Source organism: Schistocerca americana, chromosome 4, assembly GCF_021461395.2.
Source record: "Schistocerca americana isolate TAMUIC-IGC-003095 chromosome 4, iqSchAmer2.1, whole genome shotgun sequence".
Taxonomy (NCBI): Eukaryota; Metazoa; Arthropoda; class Insecta; order Orthoptera; family Acrididae; genus Schistocerca; species Schistocerca americana.
This window is the reverse complement of record NC_060122.1, coordinates 714,835,189-714,859,145: the sequence shown is the minus strand read 5'-3', so window position 1 is coordinate 714,859,145 and position 23,957 is coordinate 714,835,189. Positions and strand designations below refer to the sequence as shown.

General features: G+C 42.1%; 1 protein-coding gene across 5 annotated transcripts in view; it reads right to left on the bottom strand.

Moving 5' to 3' along the window:
- The window catches only part of LOC124614045 (juvenile hormone esterase-like), a 496,653-nt gene that overhangs the window by 283,399 nt on the left and 189,297 nt on the right, over positions 1 to 23,957 (bottom strand). For all 5 annotated transcript variants that reach the window (XR_006979685.1, XM_047142877.1, XM_047142878.1 and 2 more), the window contains one exon: positions 21,889 to 22,074. Coding sequence is in view for 4 of the 5 variants with exons in the window: in XM_047142877.1 (XP_046998833.1) it covers positions 21,889 to 22,074 (186 nt within the window). In the remaining variant the exon portion in view is untranslated. The remainder of the gene's footprint in view (positions 1 to 21,888; positions 22,075 to 23,957) is intronic.

The window sequence follows — 23,957 nt, the reverse complement described above, 5'->3', positions numbered from 1 at the left end:
TACTTGAGACAATATATGGAGTTACAAAGCTGTACGGCAATTGGAAAAAAGTTTTTCGCTCTCTAAAAGGTTTTCCATCCACGTGGTGAACGTCGCTCAACGGCGAGTGGCTCTGGAAACTGGATATTGCACAAACCAGTAAAAAAACGCGATTAACTGCAACAAGCACTCTAAGGAAACCTCAACATTAACAGCGAATCACCTGTAATATTGTTGTTCTCGTAACACATCAACAGCTATGTGTACACAAATATGAACTTTAAATGACATGACCAACGTCGTTCTCCTGGACCTGGATTCAAACCCAGCACCTATAGCCATTGCCAACTAAGCTAAGCTTTGTTTGTGCCTTATTGAGACAGGATCACTAGGCATAAAGAGACGTGAAGTATAGACGTTTGCACCAGTATCAGTTATCAATTCAGATTCTGAAAATAAATGACGAAAATGTTTGTACTGAACTGGGAATCCTGTCATACCAGTTACTGTCTTGGGAACTACCTCCAACGACATTTAATATGGTGTCATTCACAAGGAGCAAGGTATGCTCATGTTTAAAATTGAAATGCCATCATATAAAGGATGTGACAGGGATGCGAACCCAGCAACTAATCGGATTGTTAACGAAGTACAGTCATGCTCAAAAGTATCCGAACGACCTGGATTGCATTTCGCCCGATTCCCATGCAACCCACATAACGCAGCTGTCTAGCAGGTCCTACAATTGGTCCTTGATACAGTAATTTGACTACTGAAAATGGTTCTAACAAGTCACCACTAGAAAACACTGCTCTGTATCGGAATAACTCGGGATATAAAGTAATACCATGATACTAAAAATATCAGGGAATACCTCATCACAGATAAGACTGTCCTTAAGGCTTGTAAGCTGGCATTTATTGCAATAACTGACATACCTGAAATGTTAGCACTCTCATTATTCCGTCAGATAGGTAATGCACGTAGTAAGTTCGTCGTATTCATGATTTCCTCTTCAAAGTAACATACCATACTTGTTTCTTAACACAAAATGTCATTACAAATTTACGTTATTCACGAACAGCTAGTTGAGAATATGTATGAACTTCAAATGACAACGGCGAACCGACTCCTTCTGTATATGGATTCAACCCCAGGTCATGCAAACTAAGATTTCGTGACTGACGGAAATTAACAGTCATTCCTGACTAGGCATAAAGAGAGTGATATACCTCGATTTTAGACAGTATTAGTTAACAAATATCAACTTTAAACTACATAACGTAAACATTTTTAACGGTCGCGAATTCCTACTCAGCATCTATTGTCCCTGTTAACGAACTACGAGAGATGTTAAATACCGATTCTTCTCAAGTAACTTAATTGAAATGCAGTGAGGTAAAGCTTTGTGCTGGACAGGGATTCAAACCCAGAACCTAATCGGATTGTTATCGAAGCACAATCAACTCTGAATATCGGATTTTCCTGGCAGTAGCTAGATGTATTAACTGAAATGACGAGACGAAACATTAATTTTTCTTTCCCAGGACTCCAACCCGGCACATATCGCTGTTATATTCTAGAGAAAAGGAACGTTAAGTATGGGCTTGTTACACCAGCAGCGATATGTGAGCATGTTTCAACTAGAAATAATATGACGAAGTGTTCAGTGCTGACTAGGAATCGAACCCCACACATATCGTTGTTGACTACACACAAAGAGACGAGACTTACCGAATTTTTCTCCACCAGCAGCTCGGAATAACATCCTTGAACTTACAGTGATCTCGCAAATAGTTCTGTGTCTCACTGGGAGTCTGCAGTTTTGAACAAACAACAAGTTGTAGACGAGCTGTATTGTCACGAAGGAATCAAATTCCGCGTTAAGGGCGGTCTGAGTTGCATCGCCAGTTCAGAACCAATTTTATCGACATACAGAAGCTCAAATAAAAGACGGAATAAGTGTCCTGTGACCATACACAGGGTTTGTTTCATCACTAGAAATAAATAACTAGTATAAGAAAAGCTACTGGTGATAGAGTTTCTACATGTCGCCACTCCTTACTTTATTGTGGTTCCACCTCACGTCTACTTGGTAGAGAACGAATATCATGTTTAATGAGACTTTCAGACCACAATGCCATTATACCTTCTTCACTTGGCGTAGCCAGAAGAGAATAGAATCTGCCTCTCCCTATCAAAAAAATTGGCAGAAGTTGTATCGAACCGAGACCAACTTCATATGAAACTATCATCAGTCCAACAGACCACCAAACCCTCAACTCTACGACTCATTTCTCTGTCATAACGCCGTTGCGGCACACAAGATGAGAATTCTGACACACAGGCTCCCTGTAGTGGTTTGCAGTACATTTATTTACTCGGTTGACCGAATCGCCATGAAGTAGCTGCCTTGGCTACCCAGTGCATATATTCGACTCTATTTTGTAATCACGGAAATAAAATAATGTAACTGCCACCTACACAGAACTGCCAACAGTGTATGATGCAGAAATTTAAATAGGAAGTGTTCATTTCCATTTGAGCTACTCTATTGCGCTATCTGTCTGTTGAAACCATCGAGCAGTGCAAAAGAAATGCTGTAACTGTCTGTCTCTCAGAAGTCTAGATCCGCCCATATGCATTATCGCACAGCACTGTGGAATGCCGAAGTTCTGGAGGAACTGTTGTTCACTTGCAGGGATGCTGTAGCTACATCACAGCTAGTAGCGTAACAGTAAGCGTCGCGCACTGTTGATAAGACGTCGCGTGTTCTATTACATTCGCTACTACATTTTTTTAAAACGCAATTCTGCTGTCTGTTGAAGTTATCAATTTAATGGAACTTTGAACATAATTCTCTTCACTTCTCAACCCAAAATAGTCGCATGTGGAAAAAAAGCTAACTTCTGCATCATTTTGTTCTTTTCAGGTTTAATAGACGGTCAGGCAGCAGATGCGTCTCGAAGCTTTTGTATTATGTATGGGAAGAGTGCATAGTGCCAAAATAGTCAGAAAAGTATTTTCTACGTTAGCTGTCGTCTGGTAGTGGCATTTTATTCTTCTTCAAACCTTGTTTGACAGCTTTAACTCAGAACAAGTTTTCTACATTCATGTAATCAATAAACTGCATGTGCATTGTCAGACTGTCATAGATAACATCAGAGAATTCGCATATATCGTTGATGATTAATTTCTCTCTCATGTTAAGTATTGTTTTAACAACACTAAAAGAAACCTTACGAAAACTGTGCACTGTATTGTAAGAAATGAAATAAAACTACCCACAATAACCTTATGACGAAAGTAAGTCTGTTTTAACAAAACTGAGTATCTGTACACAAGCGTGCCTGTATCTGCACGAATTAGTAAAACACTATTCACTTAGATTTAGATTGGGTCTGTGTCTAAATGGTATGCTGTGTCATACTCAACAGGTATGCAAACGTGGCATTTCATAAATAAAGTTACGTATTCCTAGAAACCCAAAATTTGCTTGTCAGCAGCGGAAAGAGGCGTTACCTGTTGTGCAGCATTGTAAGTTTCTCATCATTGCACTATGAGCTGAAGTATTTTCTTACGATTTGCTTATCGATGTTGATCTGACTCGTTGCAGCTCTTACACAGAAGGGATAAAAACGTTATATTCAGCGAGTCTGGAACCGCGAACCATAACAGTCGCGTTTCCACAGGTCAGCACGTCAACACAGAGCTAGCGGATAGATATGGTTCGCGCCTTCCTCTTACGAGGCCAATAGTGACTAGAACTCGTAAACCGCTATTTACAGGACGTGATTAGTTGCGATTGCCACTTTCAATGGCTTTGCTGGTCTGAAAACCGTAAATTTACAATCTTCTGTTACACCTCAAGCGATAACAACTCAGGTTATTCAATGGAAATGACTCGAGAAGTCAAGTGAACTTTGAGGCTTAATTCCGTGCACACCAGGAAGTAACTCGTCGATCACAGAGATGCCAAACAAACCTTGCGTTGTTGCCAAATATCAGTTACATTACCAGCAGGAAGAAGGCGAACCGATGTGATCCTACAGCGGGCTGGGAAGTGACCATAGGTGGCGCCTCAAAGACGCGGCTGCTACGGCCTGGAATGCGTAATGCGTCTGATTCGCATTTCTGTAACTAGGTTTAGGGACTGGAGCTTAGTTGCTAATAATACTCAGAACTGACTGCTACTAAGCATCATAAATCACTAACTCTCATAGATGTTTTTATATTTCTTTCGTAACTGTACTCAAAACTACGAAACTCATTCACGGACGTTTTCGTGCCTCGCCGATAGTCGAGCACAACAAACAAATAAAAAGAGAATGTGTGTGTGTGTGTGTGTGTGTGTGTGTGTGTGTGTGTGAGAGAGAGAGAGAGAGAGAGAGAGAGAGAGAGAGACAGAGAGAGAGAGAGAGGGAGAGAGGGAGAGAGGGAGAGAGGGAGAGGGAGAGAGGGAGAGAGGGAGAGAGAGAGAGAGAGAGAGGGAGAGAGGAGAGGGAGAGAGAGAGAGAGGGAGAGAGGGAGAGAGGGAGAGAGGGAGAGAGGGAGAGAGGGAGAGAGGGAGAGAGGGAGAGAGGGAGAGAGGGAGAGAGGGAGAGAGGGAGAGAGGGAGAGGGAGAGTGAGGGTGAGGGAGGGAGGGAGAGAGAGAGAGAGGGTAAAAAATTGTTGTAAAGAAATTGAATACTGGTATGTAAAGAAATCTTTCATTAAAATGACTCGGTCCACATCATTATGAAATATCGTATTCATGATCTATGGAACAAGTATTAATCTAATCTAATCTAATCATATCATATTGCTGACTGTCCATGAAGAGTCATGAAGTACCGAAATTTTCGGCCTATATCAGTAACCAAATCTAAACTTGAAAACAAAAGACGACAGTTTTTGTAATAAACCGGGACTCCCTTTCAAGACCCTTTCATCCCTGGTAACTAACCATGAAAGATTGTCTGATATACCTCAATTCAGAAGTAACGAAGTGTGTATGAATTTAAAGATGAAGCGCATGATGTGAAGTTCTGCGACGGAGATACGAACCCAAGACTTAATCGGATTGTTAACTAAGTAAAATCAAATGTTACGTATCGGTTTTTCTTGCCAGCTGCTAGGTGTTCAAAATAAGGACACAAAATTTTTGTGCCTGAGCGACGATCGAACCGCACTCCTATCGTTCTTCTTTATTGTCCACGAATATTGCTTAAGTATCAATTGCTTACTCACCAACAGCAAGATGCTGTGCGGTGTTTGTCCAGAAATTGTTGGCAACATAAACCGACATTACAAATCTACGTTAATTTTCACTAGCAGGCCGGTGTGCACGTGATAGGGCTTGAAATGAAATTATGAATATTTTTGTACCTGGATCAGGATTCGGACCGCACATATTTACCTTTGGAGGAGACCTAGAGAAGATTGCAGTCTTGGGAAAAGGAATGAAATGATTGAACTATACTGTTGCGAGAGATTCAGATCCTCGAAAGAGGAGATACGAATTCGAATCACAGGTCCAGCACCAAATTTTTCAACGTCTCTCTAGTTCAATCAAGTACAAGTAAAATAAGAGCCCTGTTCCTTTAGACGGCTATCAGTTCATCAAAATTTACAAGTTTACTGGCAACAGTATTTCCTGTTTACCCTGACCACCTATGTCATTTTCCAACGTAAACCGGCTCTGCCCTGTTTGGAATGAATAAACGTGATGTTTAATGCGGATTCTGGATTATAACAGATTTCTCTTGAGGTTACCACAGGTAAAGTAAATCTGTTTGTGCCTCTTAAAACTAAATGCCTGAACCCACGCATTGCACTTGTGATAGTTCGTTTCCACCAGACCATTGTGGCCACATTTCCCAGCCCCAGGAGTGTGCTCGTAATGGATGATGTGCTTAGCTTACTAAACTAGTCACGGTGGAAAAAAAACGCGAGTCTATTAAATGGTTAAGTAGAAGCAAGCTTCCGACGTGGAGATTATGCTATTCTCATGTCAGGAGGACGTAAAGACTCTTCTAGGCGTCATAGCCTCGATTTGAAGCCATCTTTGAAATTTTTACTAATTCAGGAAATTTCTTAGTTCGCGAAAATCACTGTGAAGTGTGAAGTTACCGGATAAGTCCACATCACCGTCATTATTACTATCATTTTCTTCATACCGCTGCTGGAACACATGTGCTTGAAGATCATTTAAGTCCTTTTGGTCATTATAGAAGTAGTTGCCCAAGAACAAGTTCTTTCCGTGTCTACGGAATCCTTTTCATGTTAATATCAAACATCAGCAATTACTCGTAAATCACATTAAAACTAAAGTAATTGATGAAGACGTTACTTGATAATGAAAACCCGCTGCCTTTCTTCATTTACTTGCGCCTAGAAATGGCTGTCGAATACTGCCAAACCAAAAGCCAAGGGATCTTACTGCCTTCCAATATGCGTCGCTGTCAGTTCTTCCATATGATTTGTTCGACGTGACCTGTTTCAAGTTGTGTATGATACAGAATGTGTTAGAAAATCAATTGTTTTCCTTTGCAATAAACAGAAAGATTTTCTAAGCTCTCCAAGTCCAAAATTTTCGCAATATTAGTTCAAATTTAATATTCGCTTCCATAATGTAAGAAAAGTATTTCACAGTTGCAAAACCCGCATCCGACTCACTGTCCTTACACTTAGTCGCTGGCCATAAATTCTAGCTCAAAGTGACGCCAGTTTAAGTAACCTAATGTAGCGAAGACTGTTTGCCAGTGCTCTTTCTCACCGGAAAATATGCAATTCACTCATTGGGCTCCATAAGTACACTGTAACAGAAATTTCTGTGTGTATGCAATGCATACGGATTGTAGAATTTAGTGGTGCTCTCTCTTCCACTTCTGTGTACTATATGCCTGACCTAAACGGGCCCTTTATCATTACAGGCCCTGGGCGGTGCAACTTCATATTGACAACAGTAATGTGCTTATACTGACAACCTCATTGTTCATTTTACCCGATTTTGTAATCATTTAAGTAAAACAACATGGCCTTCGAGTGGGAGACATTTCGTCCCCCTCTTCCTTCTGTGAAATTTGTCAGTAAGCTTTTTGCCTTCGAACCAGCGAAATGCGACAGAGTACGGCTGGTAAACGATTTACAAACCACGGTTTAGTGCCGTTAACACGATTTCTTTAAACACTGGCGTAGCTGAAGGAATTTAGTTTCTTCTTAAATCGTCTTATGCAGTAACGTTCACAGATATCTCAAATAGGAAAATCTCTTTATCCAGGTACGAATGTTGTAAAACAAACTTCCCACAGTTTGCGTCAGGTTGATCTTTTCGTCTGATAGCACTGCGTAAGTATTTTGTGTAAGAGGTATTAAAGTAGTGTTCCTGTAGCTGTGGGAATCATTGGTAGAAAACGAGTTTCACACCAATGGGTACAGTACTGATAAATATTCAAAATCATTATCAACCTAAGTCTGCGTTCATCCACAAACAGAGGCGTATTTGTAATATTGAAGCTAGACTAGGTATCCTTGTCTTGCTTGAGTGGGCATTGGAAGGCGTTTACACACACGTGTACGAGGGTAATCCCAAAGGTAAGGTCTCCTAAGGGACATGCAAGTGCCAACGTACGCACAAACGAGAGATCCTTAATTTTAATGGCAAGCAGAAACCACAGTGTTGGCTGCATGGTGGCAAGGTGATAAAGAGCAAGACTATGGATACGAAGGTTTCAGGTTCGATCACTCACCAGTCCCACGATTTTTATGTGCCGTTCTACACATATTTCCCCTGGGGCAGTATTTGCTGATGTGAAAAATGCCGAGTTGCACTGTGGTCCGAAAGCCACGTAAAAAGGTCGGATGAAAGCAACAGCATACCACCTCCAACAAGTCCGTGCCTATTAAAGCACTGTGGTGTTCAAACCACTCTTGCGACTGATGACTGCTTTACTTTCTATGGGTTCCAAAACTAATGATTTTCGAGTTATTAACATTTTTGTGTTTTCATGCTGTAGCTTTGATACCAGTAAACGTAAGTAACCGGCCGAGCACTGTCACCGCTCGAGTTGTCAAGGTGATAGACGACGATGCTGTCGACCCCAGTTACAATTTTGGTCATGGCTATGTTTCAGTCGAATACCTCTATGGGCCTTTCTGCGTATTTCAACTTTCATACACTTGGTACGCTTCCAAATTGATATCTGATAGAGCTGTTCAAATGGCTCTGAGCACTATGGGACTCAACTGCTGAGGTCATTAGTCCCCTAGAACTTAGAACTAGTTAAACCTAACTAACCTAAGGACATCACAAACATCCATGCCCGAGGCAGGATTCGAACCTGCGACCGTAGCGGTCTCGCGGTTCCAGACTGCAGCGCCTTTAATCGCACGGCCACTTCGGCCGGCTGATAGAGCTGTATTTAGCAACATGAATCAGATATGTTTTCTGCGCAATATATCGGACAACACGTCAGTGCAGCGAGATTTCGTTTATGTGTTGCGCATCGTGCAAGAAATATTTGTGTTTTGCTTGCTTCTGTGATAGGTTTCACCCCACTGAATGCGAGCAAGCTCACGAATAGACCGTCAATAACTGAAATTACGCAATAACACACTTAAAAGTTGTATTTTTGCGTTATGTATCCCGATGAAAATAACTGTAAACAGGTTATATGCCTACTTGCTTATTATCGCGCTTTTGATGATTTCCTCAAAAAAATTAAAATGAAAATAAAAAGAGAGACAGAGACAGAGAGAGAAAACAGAAATCTATTTCAAATATCAGCTCAGTGACGCCCTGTTCGTCTCGTGATGTAAAGCAAGGATAGTTGATAGGTAATATCTCGTTGTACTATATATGGCTACAGGGTTGCTTGTTTTCTCTCTTCAAACAACTAGAACAGAATTCAGTAACAAAGTGGTAAGAACACCTACTCAGGGCGCCAATTAAACACGCAGCCATTCTTAATTATTTTGTTAATCGTCTGTAATGCAGTAAACATCCTTGATTATTGATTTGTAATTACGACCACTGTTATTATTATTCGTCCACAACAGCTTTCTTATCACGCATTGCCGCCGACGCACGTAACGATTGGATCAGGATGAATGGAATGTGGGATGTTTCGTCGCGGAGAGTATATACATTTATCTCGGCGTCTTGTGTCAGGGTAATATGAAAACCTCAATAAGAAAAGACGACAATAACACCCAACTATTTCTGTCCACTTAACACCATGACGACAGACAAATGGTTCAAATGGCTCTGAGCACTATGGGACTTAACATCTGTGGTCATCAGTCCCCTAAAACTTAGAACTACTTAAACCTAACTAACCTAAGGACATCACACACATCCATGCCCGAGGCAGGATTCGAACCTGCGACCGTAGCATTCGCGCGGTTCCGGACTGAGCGCCTAGAACCGCTAGACCACCGCGGCCGGCGACGACAGACAAATTGGCTTCTCACTGTATTTTGATTATAATTCGTTAGCCTTTTTGCGACCTAATTTTAATACCTCGTGGGAGCAGGCATAACATTTAGCTTTTTGAACACCGAACAATAACACACAACGATAGTAGATGGAAGGATACAAAGAAAAAATCAGACTCATGGGTGTGGATCCAGTTCATCATAAGAAGACTAAACAAGAGGGAAACATTACGAAAGCAATGAATACGCTGGTTAGTATACATTATTTGTATAGATCTGAAGATGAAAAAGCGCAGATCTGCACAGTGCCCGCATCTGCACTTTGGGTTCTGTCTTAATGGGCATAAATTTTTAGTTTCTTCCCTTCTGAATTATCAAATGAATTGATTATTACGTGGTACAGAATAATTAGGTAACTGTGTTTCTTACAGCTTCCATTCGCACCAACATTTTTCTACATTCTCGTGCAATTCATGAAATTCTCCTTGTGTGATCACAAGACTGCACATAGATGCAATCGATTTCGAGGTGCAAAGTGTTTGTTATCTTACTTTTCGTGACAGGTTGGCAAAGCTGATTTCCAAAGACTTTTTGTTGTACTGAAATAATCTTTTGTAACAAAGTAACAAGGTGAGTGTTATATACGTATACATTTTGTGGGAAACTGTAATAGTGATGGAAGATTACACTCCTGAATGTTTGAGACAGCTGGTACGAGAAAACGCTGCATATTAATCAAACACCGCGCCTCCTCTCCGTATCCTCCTATGACACGAGCACGGGATTCTCCTCCTATAACGCTACAGAGCTGTTCCTAGCACAGCTGAGAATTGGCAACACCGTCACAAACATTTGGCAACACTGTGACAGTGCAATCACTTCCGCGTATGGTACTGAACTGACTTGCTAAACTCACTTGATATTCCCTTTCCATTTAAATGACTCATGGTATATAATCCTCACGTAAACTAAGACACTGAGACAGAAATTTCAATTTTTTGGCTAAAGAAATGCTATTCTTCACATAAGTGACAACTTTTAATATCTTTCACGATGCGTTATGAGGCTGAGCGACCAATACCATGACGGGAGGGGTGTCCTGGCAGCAGTGTGTCCGTAGCCCCGTGGTACCGCCCGTGTCTTGTGTTCCAACGATTAAGAAAATCGTTAGTTCTAACCGTGGTAGGGGCAGCGCGTGCGAGCTTTTTTGTGTATTATTTCATGAAGCTGCGAATTCCCAGAAAAAATTCTATAACAAAATCAGAAGAAAACCTTTACACATCAAATCCTCCTGGCAGCTCGACTCAGTAAGTTGTGTTAATGGTCGTAGATCTCGGCTTTCTGACTGCCAAGCTGCTATACAATACAAGCGTCTCTGAAGAAATTCGAATCGACCGTCAACGATACGAAATTCAATAATGTTCTTCGCTTAAGACTCCCATGCCAGGGTGATAAGTATGAAGGAAATAAATTGATTAGCAAATTGCAAGAAAATAGTTTTAGCTCAAAGTGCAATGGTGAAAAACTTACAATGCTGCACAACAGGTAACGCCTCTTTCCGCTGCTGAAAAGCAAATTTTGGGTTTCTAGGAATACGTAACTTTATTTATGAAATGCCACATTTGCATACCTGTTGAGTATGACACAGCATACCATTTAAACAGAGACCCAATCGAAATCTAAGTGAGTAGTATTTTACTAATTCGTGCAGATACAGGCACACTTGTGTACAGATACTCAGTTTTGTTAAAACAGACTTACTTTCGTCATAAGGTTATCGTGAGTAGTTTTATTTCATTTCTTACAATACAGTGCACAGTTTTCGTAAGGTTTCTTTTAGTGTTGTTAAAACAATACTTAACATGAGAGAGAAATTAATCATCAGCGATATATGTGAATTCTCTGATGTTATCTATAACAGTGTGACACTGCACATGCAGTTTATTGATTACATGCTTGTAGAAAACTTGTTCTGAGTTAAAGCTGTCAAACAAGGTTTGAAGAAGAATAAAATGCCACTACCAGACGACAGCTAATGTAGAAAATACTTTTCTGACTATTTTGGCACGATGCACTCTCCCCATACATAATACAAAAGCTTCGAGACACATCTGCTGCCTGACCGTCTATTAAACCTGAAAAGAACAAAATGATGCAGAAGTTAGCTTTTTTTCCACATGCGACTATTTTGGGTTGAGAAGTGAAGAGAATTATGTTCAAAGTTCCATTAAATTGATAACTTCAACAGACAGCAGAATTGCGTTTTAAAAAATGTAGTAGCGAATGTAATAGAACACGCGACGTCTTATCAACAGTGCGCGACGCTTACTGTTACGCTACTAGCTGTGATGTAGCTACAGCATCCCTGCAAGTGAACAACAGTTCCTCCAGAACTTCGGCATTCCACAGTGCTGTGCGATAATGCATATGGGCGGATCTAGACTTCTGAGAGACAGACAGTTACAGCATTTCTTTTGCACTGCTCGATGGTTTCAACAGACAGATAGCGCAATAGAGTAGCTCAAATGGAAAGGAACACTTCCTATTTAAATTTCTGCATCATACACTGTTGGCAGATCTGTGTAGATGGCAGTTACATTATTTTATTTCCGTGATTACAAAATAACGTCGAATGTATGCACTGGGTAGCCAAGGCAGCTAGTTCATGGCGATTCGGTCAACCGAGTAAATAAATGTACTGCAAACCACTACAGGGAGCCTGTGTGTCAGAATTCTCATCTTGTGTGCAGCAACGGCGTTATGATAGAGAAATGAGTCGTAGAGATGAGGGTTTGGTGGTCTGTTGGACTGATGATAGTTTCATATGAAGTTGGTCTCGGTTCGATACAACTTCTGCCAATTTTTTTGATAGGGAGAGGCAGATTCTATTCTCTTCTGGCTACGCCAAGTGAAGAAGGTATAATGGCATTGTGGTCTGAAAGTCTCATTAAACATGATATTCGTTCTCTACCAAGTAGACGTTAGGTGGGACCACAATAAAGTAAGGAGTGGCGACATGTAGAAACTCTATCACCAGTAACTTTTCTTATACTAGTTATTTATTTCTAGTGACGAAACAAATCCTGTGTATGGTTACAGGACACTTATTCCATCTTTTATTTGAGCTTCTGTATGTCGATAAAATTGGTTCTGAACTGGCGATGCAACTCAGACCGCCCTTAACGCGGAATTTGATTCCTTCGTGACAATACAGCTCGATTACAACTTGTTTGTTCAAAACTGCAGATTCCTCAACATCTCCACATATTGCGCATGAATGGGTTGGAATCCTGGCCCAGCGCTAAACTTTTCACTATGTATTATCAATCTCTAGCATGAGAACACCTATCTGCTGGTGGATAATAATTTTTATTTTTAATGCAGTTTCATTCGTTGTCAATACTAACGATATATGACGTTTTTTACTCCCAGTGAGACACAGAACTATTTGCGAGATCACTGTAAGTTCAAGGATGTTATTCCGAGATGCTGGTGGAGAAAAATTCGGTAAGTCTCATCTCTTTGTGTGTAGTCAACAACGATATGTTTGGGGTTCGATTCTCAGTCAGCACTGAACACTTCGTCATATTACTTCTAGTTGAAACATGCTCACATATCGCTGCTGGTGTAACAAACCCATACTTAATGTTCCTTTTCTCTAAAATATAACAGCGATACGTGCCGGGTTGGAGTCCTGAGAAGGAAAAATTAATGTTTCGTCTCGTCATTTCATTTAATACATCTAGCTACTGCCGAGAAAATCCGATATGTCAAAGTTGATTGTGCTTCGATAACAATCCGATTAGGTTCTGGGTTCGAATCCCTGTCCAACACAAAGTTTTACCTCACTGCATTTCAAGTAAGTTACTTGTGAAGTAGCAATATTTAACATCTCTCGTAGTTCGTTAACAGGCACAATAGATGCTGGGTAGAAATTCGCGTCCGTTAAAAATGTTACGTTATGTAATTTAAAGTTGATATTTGCTAACAGATACTGTCCAAAAATGAGGTATATCACTCTCTTTATGCCTAGTCAGGAATGACTGTAAATTTCCGTCAGCTACGAAATCTTAGCCTGCATGATTGGTTCAAATGGCTCTGAGCACTATGGGACTCAACATCTGAGATCATCAGTCCCCTAGAACCTAGAACTACTTGAACCTAACTAACCTAAGGACATCACACACATCCATGCCCGAGGCAAGATTCGAACCTGCGACCGCAGCAGTCACGCGGTTCCGGACTGAAGTGCCTAGAACCGCACGGCCACCGTGGCCTAGCCTGCATGACCTGGGTTTGAATCCATACGCAGAACGACGCGGTTCGTCGTGTCATTTTTAAGTTCATACATATTCTCAACTAGCTGCTCGTGAATAACGTAAATTTTTAATGACATTTTGTGTTAAATAACAAGTATGGTATGTTACTTTGAAGTGGAAATCATGACTACGACGAACTTACTACGTGCATTACCTATCTGACGTAATAATGAGAGTGCTAACATTTCAGGTATATCATTTATTGCAATAAATGTGAGCTTACAAGCCTTAAGGACAGTCTTATCTGTGATGCGGTGTTCCCTGATATTTTTAGTATCGTGGTATTACTTTACAACTTGAGTTATCGCGATACAGAGCAGTGTTTTCTAGTGATGATTTGTTGGAACCATTTTCAATATTCAAACGTCTGTACCAAGGAGCGATTAGAGGACCTGCTAGACAGCTGCGTTATGTAGGTCGCATGGGAATCAGGTGAAATGCAATTCAGGTCGTTCGGATACTTTTGAGCACGACTGTTCATAACATCAGAAGTTAAATATCAAATGTTTTCACCAATAGCGAAATGCTGGAACCTTAATTGACGATAGAATTGTTTTTGCCTGACTGGGACTCGAACCCAGCATCTAGCACCGTCGTTTTCTAGCCAGGAACAGACGATAAATAGCTATTGTTGGTGCACCAGTAGCGAGATGGGCGCATGTTTAGCTAGACATCAGGCGACGAAAAGTTCTGTGCTGAATGGAATTCAAACCCTGCACACGTGGTCATGAAGAAACTTTAACTATAAAATTCTTTTCCAATAATAGCTAGGAATGGCATGTTTGTACTTTCAATGATGTGATGGAAAATACTCTGCTGGCTAGAAGTTGAATCCACAACATGTCGTCGTTGGTGATCACAAAGAACGCGACGTCAAAACCAAATCCGTTTTCACCAGTAGGATGGAGAGGAATGTTTGAACTTGAAAAGATGTAAGGAAACCTTTGATCTTGTAATGTTGTGATAAAAAGCTCATCATGTGGCTGTGAGTTGAAACGAACACGGTACAGCTGACAACGCACGAAGAGACGTTGAAAATGCAACTATTTTTCACCAGTAGTTCGGAGTGCACATGCTAGGGCTTGAAATGAAATAATGAATATTTTGTGCTGATCAAGATTCGAAACCAGATAGGTGCCTTTCGAGGACGCCTAGAAGAGTTTGCAATCTTCGGGACCACAGTGAAATCGAATTCGAATCCCAGTCCAGCACCACAATTTTCAACGTCTCAGTTTCAAATAAAGCAAGAGCCTTGTGAACTTACATGGCCATTGGTTCATTAATTGAAAAAATGTTTTCTAGTTTACAACGGCCTGCTGATGTCAGAGTCTCTGCCTTACGGGGTTTCTCCATCTGTCACAGCTCAAACGAATGCCCAGTCGGCAGCGAAGGGATGTTATGTTTACTGTGGGTATTGAACTACGGAGCTTACTGGCGTTCTGCACTTGGCGTTACTAGGGGTGAAGGAGAGCTACTTGTGTGTGTTAAAAATCTACGCCTGACGTGAGATGTGAACCTACACGTTTTACACATCAATACAAGATTAATCCACCAGACCACAGAACCCCCTGCCAGGCACATAATTATGAACTGCAGAGTATTCATTTAGATGTAGATGCAGATGTCAAGGCACGCGTAACAGGAAGGAGGGCGGGATCTGGGAATGTGCAGAAGTGCAAAATATAAGCGTGAAATTCTTGCAAAGTATTGCTTGCTTAGATGTGTGCCACAGTTCGTTTTATCTTGGGACCGAGAGATAAGGAAGGATTGTTCTCAGAACGAAGAATGGGTTATAGGGAAGAGGAGATCAAAGAATACGGTTTCATTGTTGGTGAGAGGAATGATAGAGAGTAAAGACAGCAGCAATTAAAAGAGAAAATGTAGCGTCATTGGAAACCGCTAGATTTGTTTACAAAGTTTTGGGGGAGTGTCATAGAGGGGCACTTGTGGCGATAGTGTCAGAGAGAGAGAGTGTGTGTGAGAGAGAACAGAAGAGATACTAACAACGAGTAAACATAAATGTTCAAACGTGTGTGAAATCTTATGGGACATAACTGCCAAGGTCATCAGTCCCTAATCTTACACACTACTTAACCGAAATTATCCTAAGGACAAACATACACACCCATGCCCGAGGGAGGTCTCGAACCTCCGCCGGGACCAGCCTCACAGTCCATGACTGCAGCGCCTCAGGCCGCTCAGCTAATCCCGCGCGGCGAGTAAACATAATATGAAATCGTTGGCGTATTGTGTGGAGGACGGAGGCTGTATTCATGGATGGAGGGGAAGAGAGAGACGTATTTGAAATAACAAAAACTACTGTGACAGAGTCCATCAACGCTGATTAATTTGTAAGTATGTAGACAGGGTATAAATGAAGTCAAAATAGAATGCTTAACAAACTGTATATTCAAAAGAAACCCACTTGAATTAAAAGGGCAACTCAAAGGAAAGCTAACCCATATTGTATCTTTCCTGTTGCCACGGGATCTTCCACTAGCTCCCAATGAGAAAAAATGACGAAAAAGAAGACATAACAAAACATTTTAAGAACTCTAATATTTTATCCAGAATCCTTCATTATTTTGAACTTCTATCACGCGTCTTGGCATAGAATGTATAAGCCGTCGGACGTAACAGCCTGAAGAAGCAACTTCCTCCCAGGCTTCCAGGACGGAGTCCCAAAGAGCGTCCACAGTAGTTGGTTGGTTTCGTGGCTAGTTCTCTGTTAATGTTCTGGCGACCTCAGCCCACGTGTTGTCCATGGGGTTCATATCAGCCGCCCGTGGCGGCCAGTCCATGACGTTGACGCCAATCGTGGAGAGCCGCTGCTGAACAAATGCAGACTTGTGACTGGGAGAATGGTCCTCTTCCAAAGTGACGTCCCCTTCTGCGTACAGCATTCGCACTGACGGAAGCATCACATTTTCCAACATGTGGGCATGCTGCGCGCTGTCCAGAGTTCCTTCTATCCTGTGAAGAATTCCCGCCCCTCTCGCAGAATTCCAACCCCAGCAGGTAACAGATAGCAGGCCACTTCTTCTCGTCGTGGTTACATATTCGCGTCGATGGCGAGTCCCTTGCGGCCTGTAAACAATTCGTGGACCGTCGTTATTGGTGGAAAACACCTTCTCATCAGTGAAAATGACGTTGTCCCACGACGCCCTCAGATGGAGCTCCGCAAATGCTACCCGGTATAAAACGTTGTCTTCGCTGAGCTCTTGTTTCACGGCGGATCGTCGTGCATGCAGTCCAGCGTCCCTCTGCCTTCGGCGAATCGTGTCACTGGAGCCGGGGAAGTTGGTCTCCCGCCGCAACTGCTTCGCGTTCAGAAAGGGATTTTCTCTGCTCCTAGACACTAGGTCCCTGTCTTCCTGCTGTGAGATTACTCTCTTCCTGCCTGAGCCAGGAGCCCTATTGGTGGAGCCTCTTTCAAGGCAGATCCTCCACCATCTCGTTGCAGTGGTATGTGGTACGCCATACCGTCTGCCAGCTTCTCTGATGGAACATCCTCCTTCCTCAATGAGAGCGACGACTCTACCTCGGACGGCCGAAGTGGCCGAGCGGTTCTAGGCGCTTCAGTCTGGAACCGCGCGACCGCTACGGTCGCAGGTTCGAATCCTGCCTCGGGCATGGATGTGTGTGATGTCCTTAGGTTAGTTAGGTTTAAGTAGTTCTAAGTTCTAGGGGACTGATGATCTCAGATGTTAAGTCCCATAGTGCTCAGAGCCATTTGAACCATTTTGACTCTACCTCGAATAGACCTCTCCCAGTGAGCCATTACGTCAGACAGCCTGATGTGTATTTCTGCTTGCTGCTCTTATACTGATTCCAGGAGAGGAAGTAAACATATTTACGTCAAACGGAGCGCCAGAGGCAGAGGCATGCGGCGCAGCGGTATTGGCTCGTCCCGGGCTGTTGGCCCACCAACGCCACCGCCAGCTCGCGAGCCGCGGCTAGTACAGACCCGGGCCGCATGGCCACGATCACCCCTTGAAGGATCAAAAGTTACACCTAACCTACCCAAGTCTGTAGTACAAACTAACGCAGCTACAGCTATTATGCTATAACATGTGCAGGCACACCTACAGTTGACGATTTATTCAACTATTTGACGAACAATACTTTCAAAAATACATTCATTTTAAACATAGCTACCACAAAATATTTCACCTAGCTAGCAATAGCATGACGCAGGAAACTATACTTTCTTGTAAGCGCTGTGCATTAGATGTAGCCTTAAGAAAACCTGTATTCAACCACGACAACTAAGCGGAATGTAAAAGTAAACAGTTTTGGCGGCAGCTTCTCCAAATAATAGTATATACTTAGTATATAATACACGTTTTGTGCACTTATAACATGTACTCAGTGTCTCTGAAACAATACGTGCTGCACGGCGGAAATTACTTTCTGCTGAGGCAGATCTCAATGATACACGACTACTAGAGAACATTGCTCTTTACGGCAGTCAATCCACTTGTAAATTAACATCATGATATCGCTGATATTAGCCAATACGTTACTAGGGATGAGTAAGGCCTTAAGGTTTGCAACTAAACATGCTACTCCTAGCTACTACTGAATATGAAGTTGATTATTAACGTGTCTTCATAACCATGTGTGCGGCGTTCGACTCTCACTCAGCATAGACGTTTTCGTCACCTTATTTCTAGTTATACGTGTGCACATCTCGCTGATGGTGGACCAAAATTGGACATTTCTCGTCTGTTCCTGGTTAGACAACGACGGCGGTAGGCGCCGGGTTCGAATCCCGATCAGGCAATACAGCTTCAGTCGTCATTTAAGGTTCCAACCCCACTACTGGTGACAAACTGTGATATCTACATTCTGATTTTACGTACTTATTCAACAATCCGATTAGGTGCTGGGTTTGCATCCTTGTCCCCAGCATTACATGATGGCATTTCAATTTTAAACATGTGCATCCTTTATTCCTTAACAATGCAACACTATACAACGTCTTTCGAGGTTAATTACCAAGAAGGTAATTGTCATGTTAGGGTTCCTGCTTTCATACAAACATTATCGTTATTTACGTTCAAGTTGAGAATTGATAACTGATACTGGTGCAAACGTCAATATTTGATGTCTCTTTCTTCCTAGTGATCGAGACTCGATAAGGCACAAAGCTTTGCTTGGTTAACAATGGCTTTACGCTCTGGGTTTGCATCTGGATCCAGAACGAAGATGTTGGTCATGTCATTTAAAGTACAACTTCGTGTACAAGTAACTGTTGATGAGTAATGTGAACAATGATACTACTTGTGATTCGCTGTTAATGTTGGGATTTCCGTAGAGTGGTTGCCGCCGTTAATCACGTTTTCTTTTAACTTATTAATATTACATAAAGTTGATGCAAAACCACTCCCCGTTGAACGTTGAACGACGTTCAGCATGTGTTGGGTAAACCTTTTAGACAGCAAAGAACTTGTTTCCAACAGCCATCCAACTTTATAAATCCATATACTGTCTCGAATATTTAATTGTGCCTAAGGATTACTGAACGATTTATGTGACAAAACTAGTTGTCCCATAACATTTGAAATGTCACTTATTGTAATTAAGTTTACTTTACAAACGTTAAGGACTGTCTGATCTCTTCTGTACTATCGCGGTGTTACTTTACATCTGGATGGACCATCATAAAGACCAGTGTTCTCTAGTAGTCTGTAGTGGTACCCATTGTGTATCTTAGAACGACTGTGCTGTGGAGGGTTGCGACTATCTACAACACAGATATGCTATGTTGGTTGCATACATTCAGGTGCAGCCTACACGTTGGAATTCAGGGGTGACCCACTTTTATTGCTGTCGAGTGTACATGTAGCACATTGGAACAACCGAAATGAAATGTTCGAATGTACCTAGGGACTGTATTTTAATTTAAAAAACCTACCTGTTACCAACTGTTCGTCTAAAATTGTGAGCCATATGTTTGTGACTATTACAGCGCCATCTATCACAAAGCGAAAATAGTGGTCCAACTAAAACTTTCATATTGCTTTGAAAGGGTACAGTACCGCCTGACATTGAAAACAGGTACAACATTCTTCGTTATTCTTGTCAGAACAACATATTTTTTGTAATAATAACTCAATTTCACTTAATACACCGAAGCCGGATACCAGTGTAGGAAAGAAGGACAATTTATTTATTTAATTGATCACTTGTGCACTCCCACAAAATAAATCCTGACATCCAATTTGGGGAGATCTGTGAAATGAATGAATGTATGGTCGTCTGCTAACCGCAGATAGTGAATGTGCTATATATGCTCATCTTTGAGACGGTCCTTTGGTCACCTTTGGTGGAACCAAAGAGATGAAATTTACCGGAGCTTTGAGCGCCTGAAATGTGGCTGACCAATACGGTAGCAAGGTGCTCCCCCACTTCGGCAGAGGTGCGAGATGACCTGAAGAACGGCCATGTTTTCAGCATTCTGGCGCTGGATCTTGTGTTGGTAAGACCTGTCTTAGGTGTGCTGTGTAAAGACAAAAGAGTGGATAGAATGGTATGCACGTGGAATACTTAAGAGTAGTTTGGAATAACATTTCTCTATTTCAGGAACTTTTGTGCGGAGAATTAAATGTCAGGCAGGTAATATTAAGGGGATCGTAGTAATCTTCGGAAGTGACCAACGGTCACAATCAAACCACGTGTAGCAATAAGTTGAAATACTTCCGAGTGCTTAAGTTAAGCTGAATTACTGGCGTGTGTACTATAAGTTGGAAATATTTAAGAAATGGCGTGTGCAGGACTTGAAATTAGAGACGAGTACTTCCACGTGGTGAGTACTGTGTGAGTCTCAATCTGAGTGTGAGACAAAGGATAAAGAGAAGTACTCGTCCATGGTATCAGTTGAGGACTCGCGTGTGTGAGGAATATGTTCTTAATATTACTTTGCGTGTTATGTTTCCGTGTGACGCTTGATTCAAACTATAATACTCTGAGAGTGAAGCAAGGTGAGTCAGCCGTCTATCCAGCAACGCCACTTGGCTTGCATTGCACAGGAAGACGTGCATGTATCATCCAGAGTTCATAGTAGGAAAGAAAAGCTACGAAGTGGGGTAGTGTCGTGTGAAACTGGGATGAATTCTAATTGAAGTGGGAAAGCTGAAAGTGATGTGATTATAACGTTGTGACTATTCCTTGTGTTGTATTCCATGTTGCCAGTGTGGTGTATTTCATGTAATTTAAGTATGTGTGGTTTGCATGGGAGAGTAGCATGATAGGTTCAGAGGTAGTGGGTTATGCATGTTCCTTTTGTACCGCTCGGTCTGGAGGAAATTTTCGTGATGATGGGTGTGAGAGTCGAAGTGTGAGATATAGCAAAAGATCCACCACCCTGTCCAGAAAGTGCACTGAAGTGTTAGGTAATTATGAGACCATAAGATAGAGAATCACCAATGTAAAGCCATGCCCACTGGGCGGAGTTTCTCATGTGAAATTGTTGTAGAAAATGTAATGGTGTCTTTAGGCTATAGAATTTATCGGAATAAAATAGATAGTGAAAAGAAAAAGATTGGTGGCCTTTTCCTTCGAATTGTATGTTGCCATGATATCCAGAATTTACAATGTGTGCGCCATTCATGTTCAGTGCGATGACCACGTGTTGATCAAAGCCGTTGGGTAAGAAAGAAAATGTGGTATTTCCAGTGAGTAGTGAACAGTCAGATTTGTGTAAATTACTAATAGTCAGATGTTGCGTAATATTCATACAGGAGAATAATTTGTAACTTAATTGTGAGTGCTAGACCTCATGTTACTCGATAAATAAGAATGAATCCACTCGCTTGGTAGACCACTCATCTTGCAGGCCTGACTGCTTGATGCCTCAGTATGAGCAAGGCATGTGGGTGCCTCTCAGCTTTACGTACTACACGAATATGTAATAAAAAAATGGGGGTTCCTATTTTTAAAAAAACGCAGTTGATATCCGTTTGACCTATGGCTGTGCCATCTAGCGGGCCAACCATAGTGCCATGTGGTTTCCCCGTTCAAGCTAGACGAGTTTCGTTCTTTGTAGTTTTTTTGTTTGACGCTTATTTCCTGAGATATTTGTCCCGGTCACGATCAATGGACCACGCTGTATATAACCAACTCAGACAGGCTGGAGTATTACTTGAATGTGAGAGGGGCGGGGCTGACCTGCGGAGACGGGCGACAGCAGCAGCAGGTGCGCCGAGGCGGCGCCCGCGCTCTGCCCGCTGACGGTGACGGCCCGCGGGTCGCCGCCGAAGGCCGGCGCGTGGCGGCGCAGCCAGCGCAGCGCCAGCACCTGGTCCTTGAGTGCGTAGTTGCCCGGCGCCGCGGCGTCGCCCGTGCTCAGGAAGCCTGCGGGCAGCGAACGCTCAATAGCGCAGCCCGGTTCACACCGGAGCACTCGTGTGAATAGTGCAAAGTAGGAGAGGAGTACTGGAGGAAGCGGCGCTGTTAGGCTGGATCGGGAGTTGTGCTCGTATAGTTCTGACGGTAGAGCTCCGGTCTGCGAAAAGCAGAGGGGGCAAGTTTGAGTCCCTGTCTGTCACACAGTTTTAATCTGCCAGGAAGTTGCACGGTTGAACGACAATTGAAGGGTTTGGCTTAATAAGGAGGTAGCTCCACTTTTTTGCTCTATTGAGTTGAACATTCTATCGCATACAAAAAAAAAAAAAAAAAAAAAAAAAAAAAAAAAAAAAAAAAAAAAAAAAACCTCCGTTTGGTGCAAGAAAGAGGCAGCTCCACCCACTAGCTTCAGAGAAACTGCCTCGTTCTTCCCCCAAACAATAGGAAGGAGGAGATGAGAGTAATGCAAGAGTCTGTAAAAAAAGCATTTGCGTCTCTGTATGGTGTGTTCAGAGAGCGAGTGGAAAACATCGCAAAGCAACTTTCTTTTGACGAATCTATCACACCAAAACCAGATGGTAGGGGAAAGCATAATAGAAGACCCAACAAAATTCCAAATGAAACTGTGCAAAAGGTCCATTGTCACATTGGCAGTTTCCCTAGGCGAGAATCGCATTACAGTCGACGAGACAATGGCAATAGACAATACTTGCCTGCAGACCTCACTATCAAAGCAGTGCATCGTTTGTACATGGAGAAGCACCCTGAATCTCCAGTAGAATAGGATTTTTATTTTCGGTACTTCGAGACACACTTTAACATCCGATTCGGGCACTCAAGATCGGACACGTGTCAAAAGTGTGGCAACATACAAAAGGAACTCAGTGCCTCTCCTATCTCAGATGAGAGACGTAAGGAGCTCCCGGATGCCAAGCTACTTCATCAGAGTCGGACGGATTCATTTTATCAAGATATTAAAGACAAGATGGCACTTGCACAATGTAATAATGACACAGAGATCTTGTGCTTCGACTACCAACAAAATGTGTCTCTCCCCAAAGTTCCTTTATAAACGCCAGTTGTGGGTCTATAGCTTTGCGATGCAGTCTGGTAAGACTGGAAAACATTATTTTTATCTCTATGATGAAACCATCTGAAAAAAAGACGCCCAATGAGCCAATAAGTTTTATACATCATTACATCAATCACGTTTTAACAGATGATATCAAAACACTTTACCTATTTTCCGATAACTGTGTCTCACGAAATAAAAATCATTCGTTAACGCAATACCTGCTTTACCTTGGGCAATGGTGGCCGCTTTACGAAGATCGTTCATCGATTCCCAGAACCGGACCACAGCTTTATGCCATGCGACAGAGCGTTCGGTTATATAGAAAAGTGTTTGAGGAAGGTGGAAAGAGTTTTTCTTTCAGTGGACTATGCTCGCATTATCAGAAGAACCAGCCCCAAATTTCGTGTCACTGAAGTGGACCAGAGATTTATTTTCCACTTTGTTGACACGTTGAAGACATTTTTTGTAAAGAACCCTTAGGTATCATTATCGAACAAGAAAAGAGGAAAATATTTGATCACTAAGTACAAAATATTCCTCTATAAACAGGTATACATAGGTAAAGAGATTATTCAATGCAGTGCGACCGTAGGGATGACTTCCTTTGATAATGCGCAAATTTGCAACCAAGGACCTGCGAGTCTCATAACAATGGACCACCTTCATCAAGCTTATGATTGTCTCCTCCCGCTTAAAGGCCAAAAGTTTAAAGATGTCAAAGAGCTGGCCAGAAAGTATCTTGGGCAAAACAAAATGCGGTTTTGCTACCAGTTGACGTCAGATGCTTCAAACGATCCTCAAGTGACTGAAGGACTGT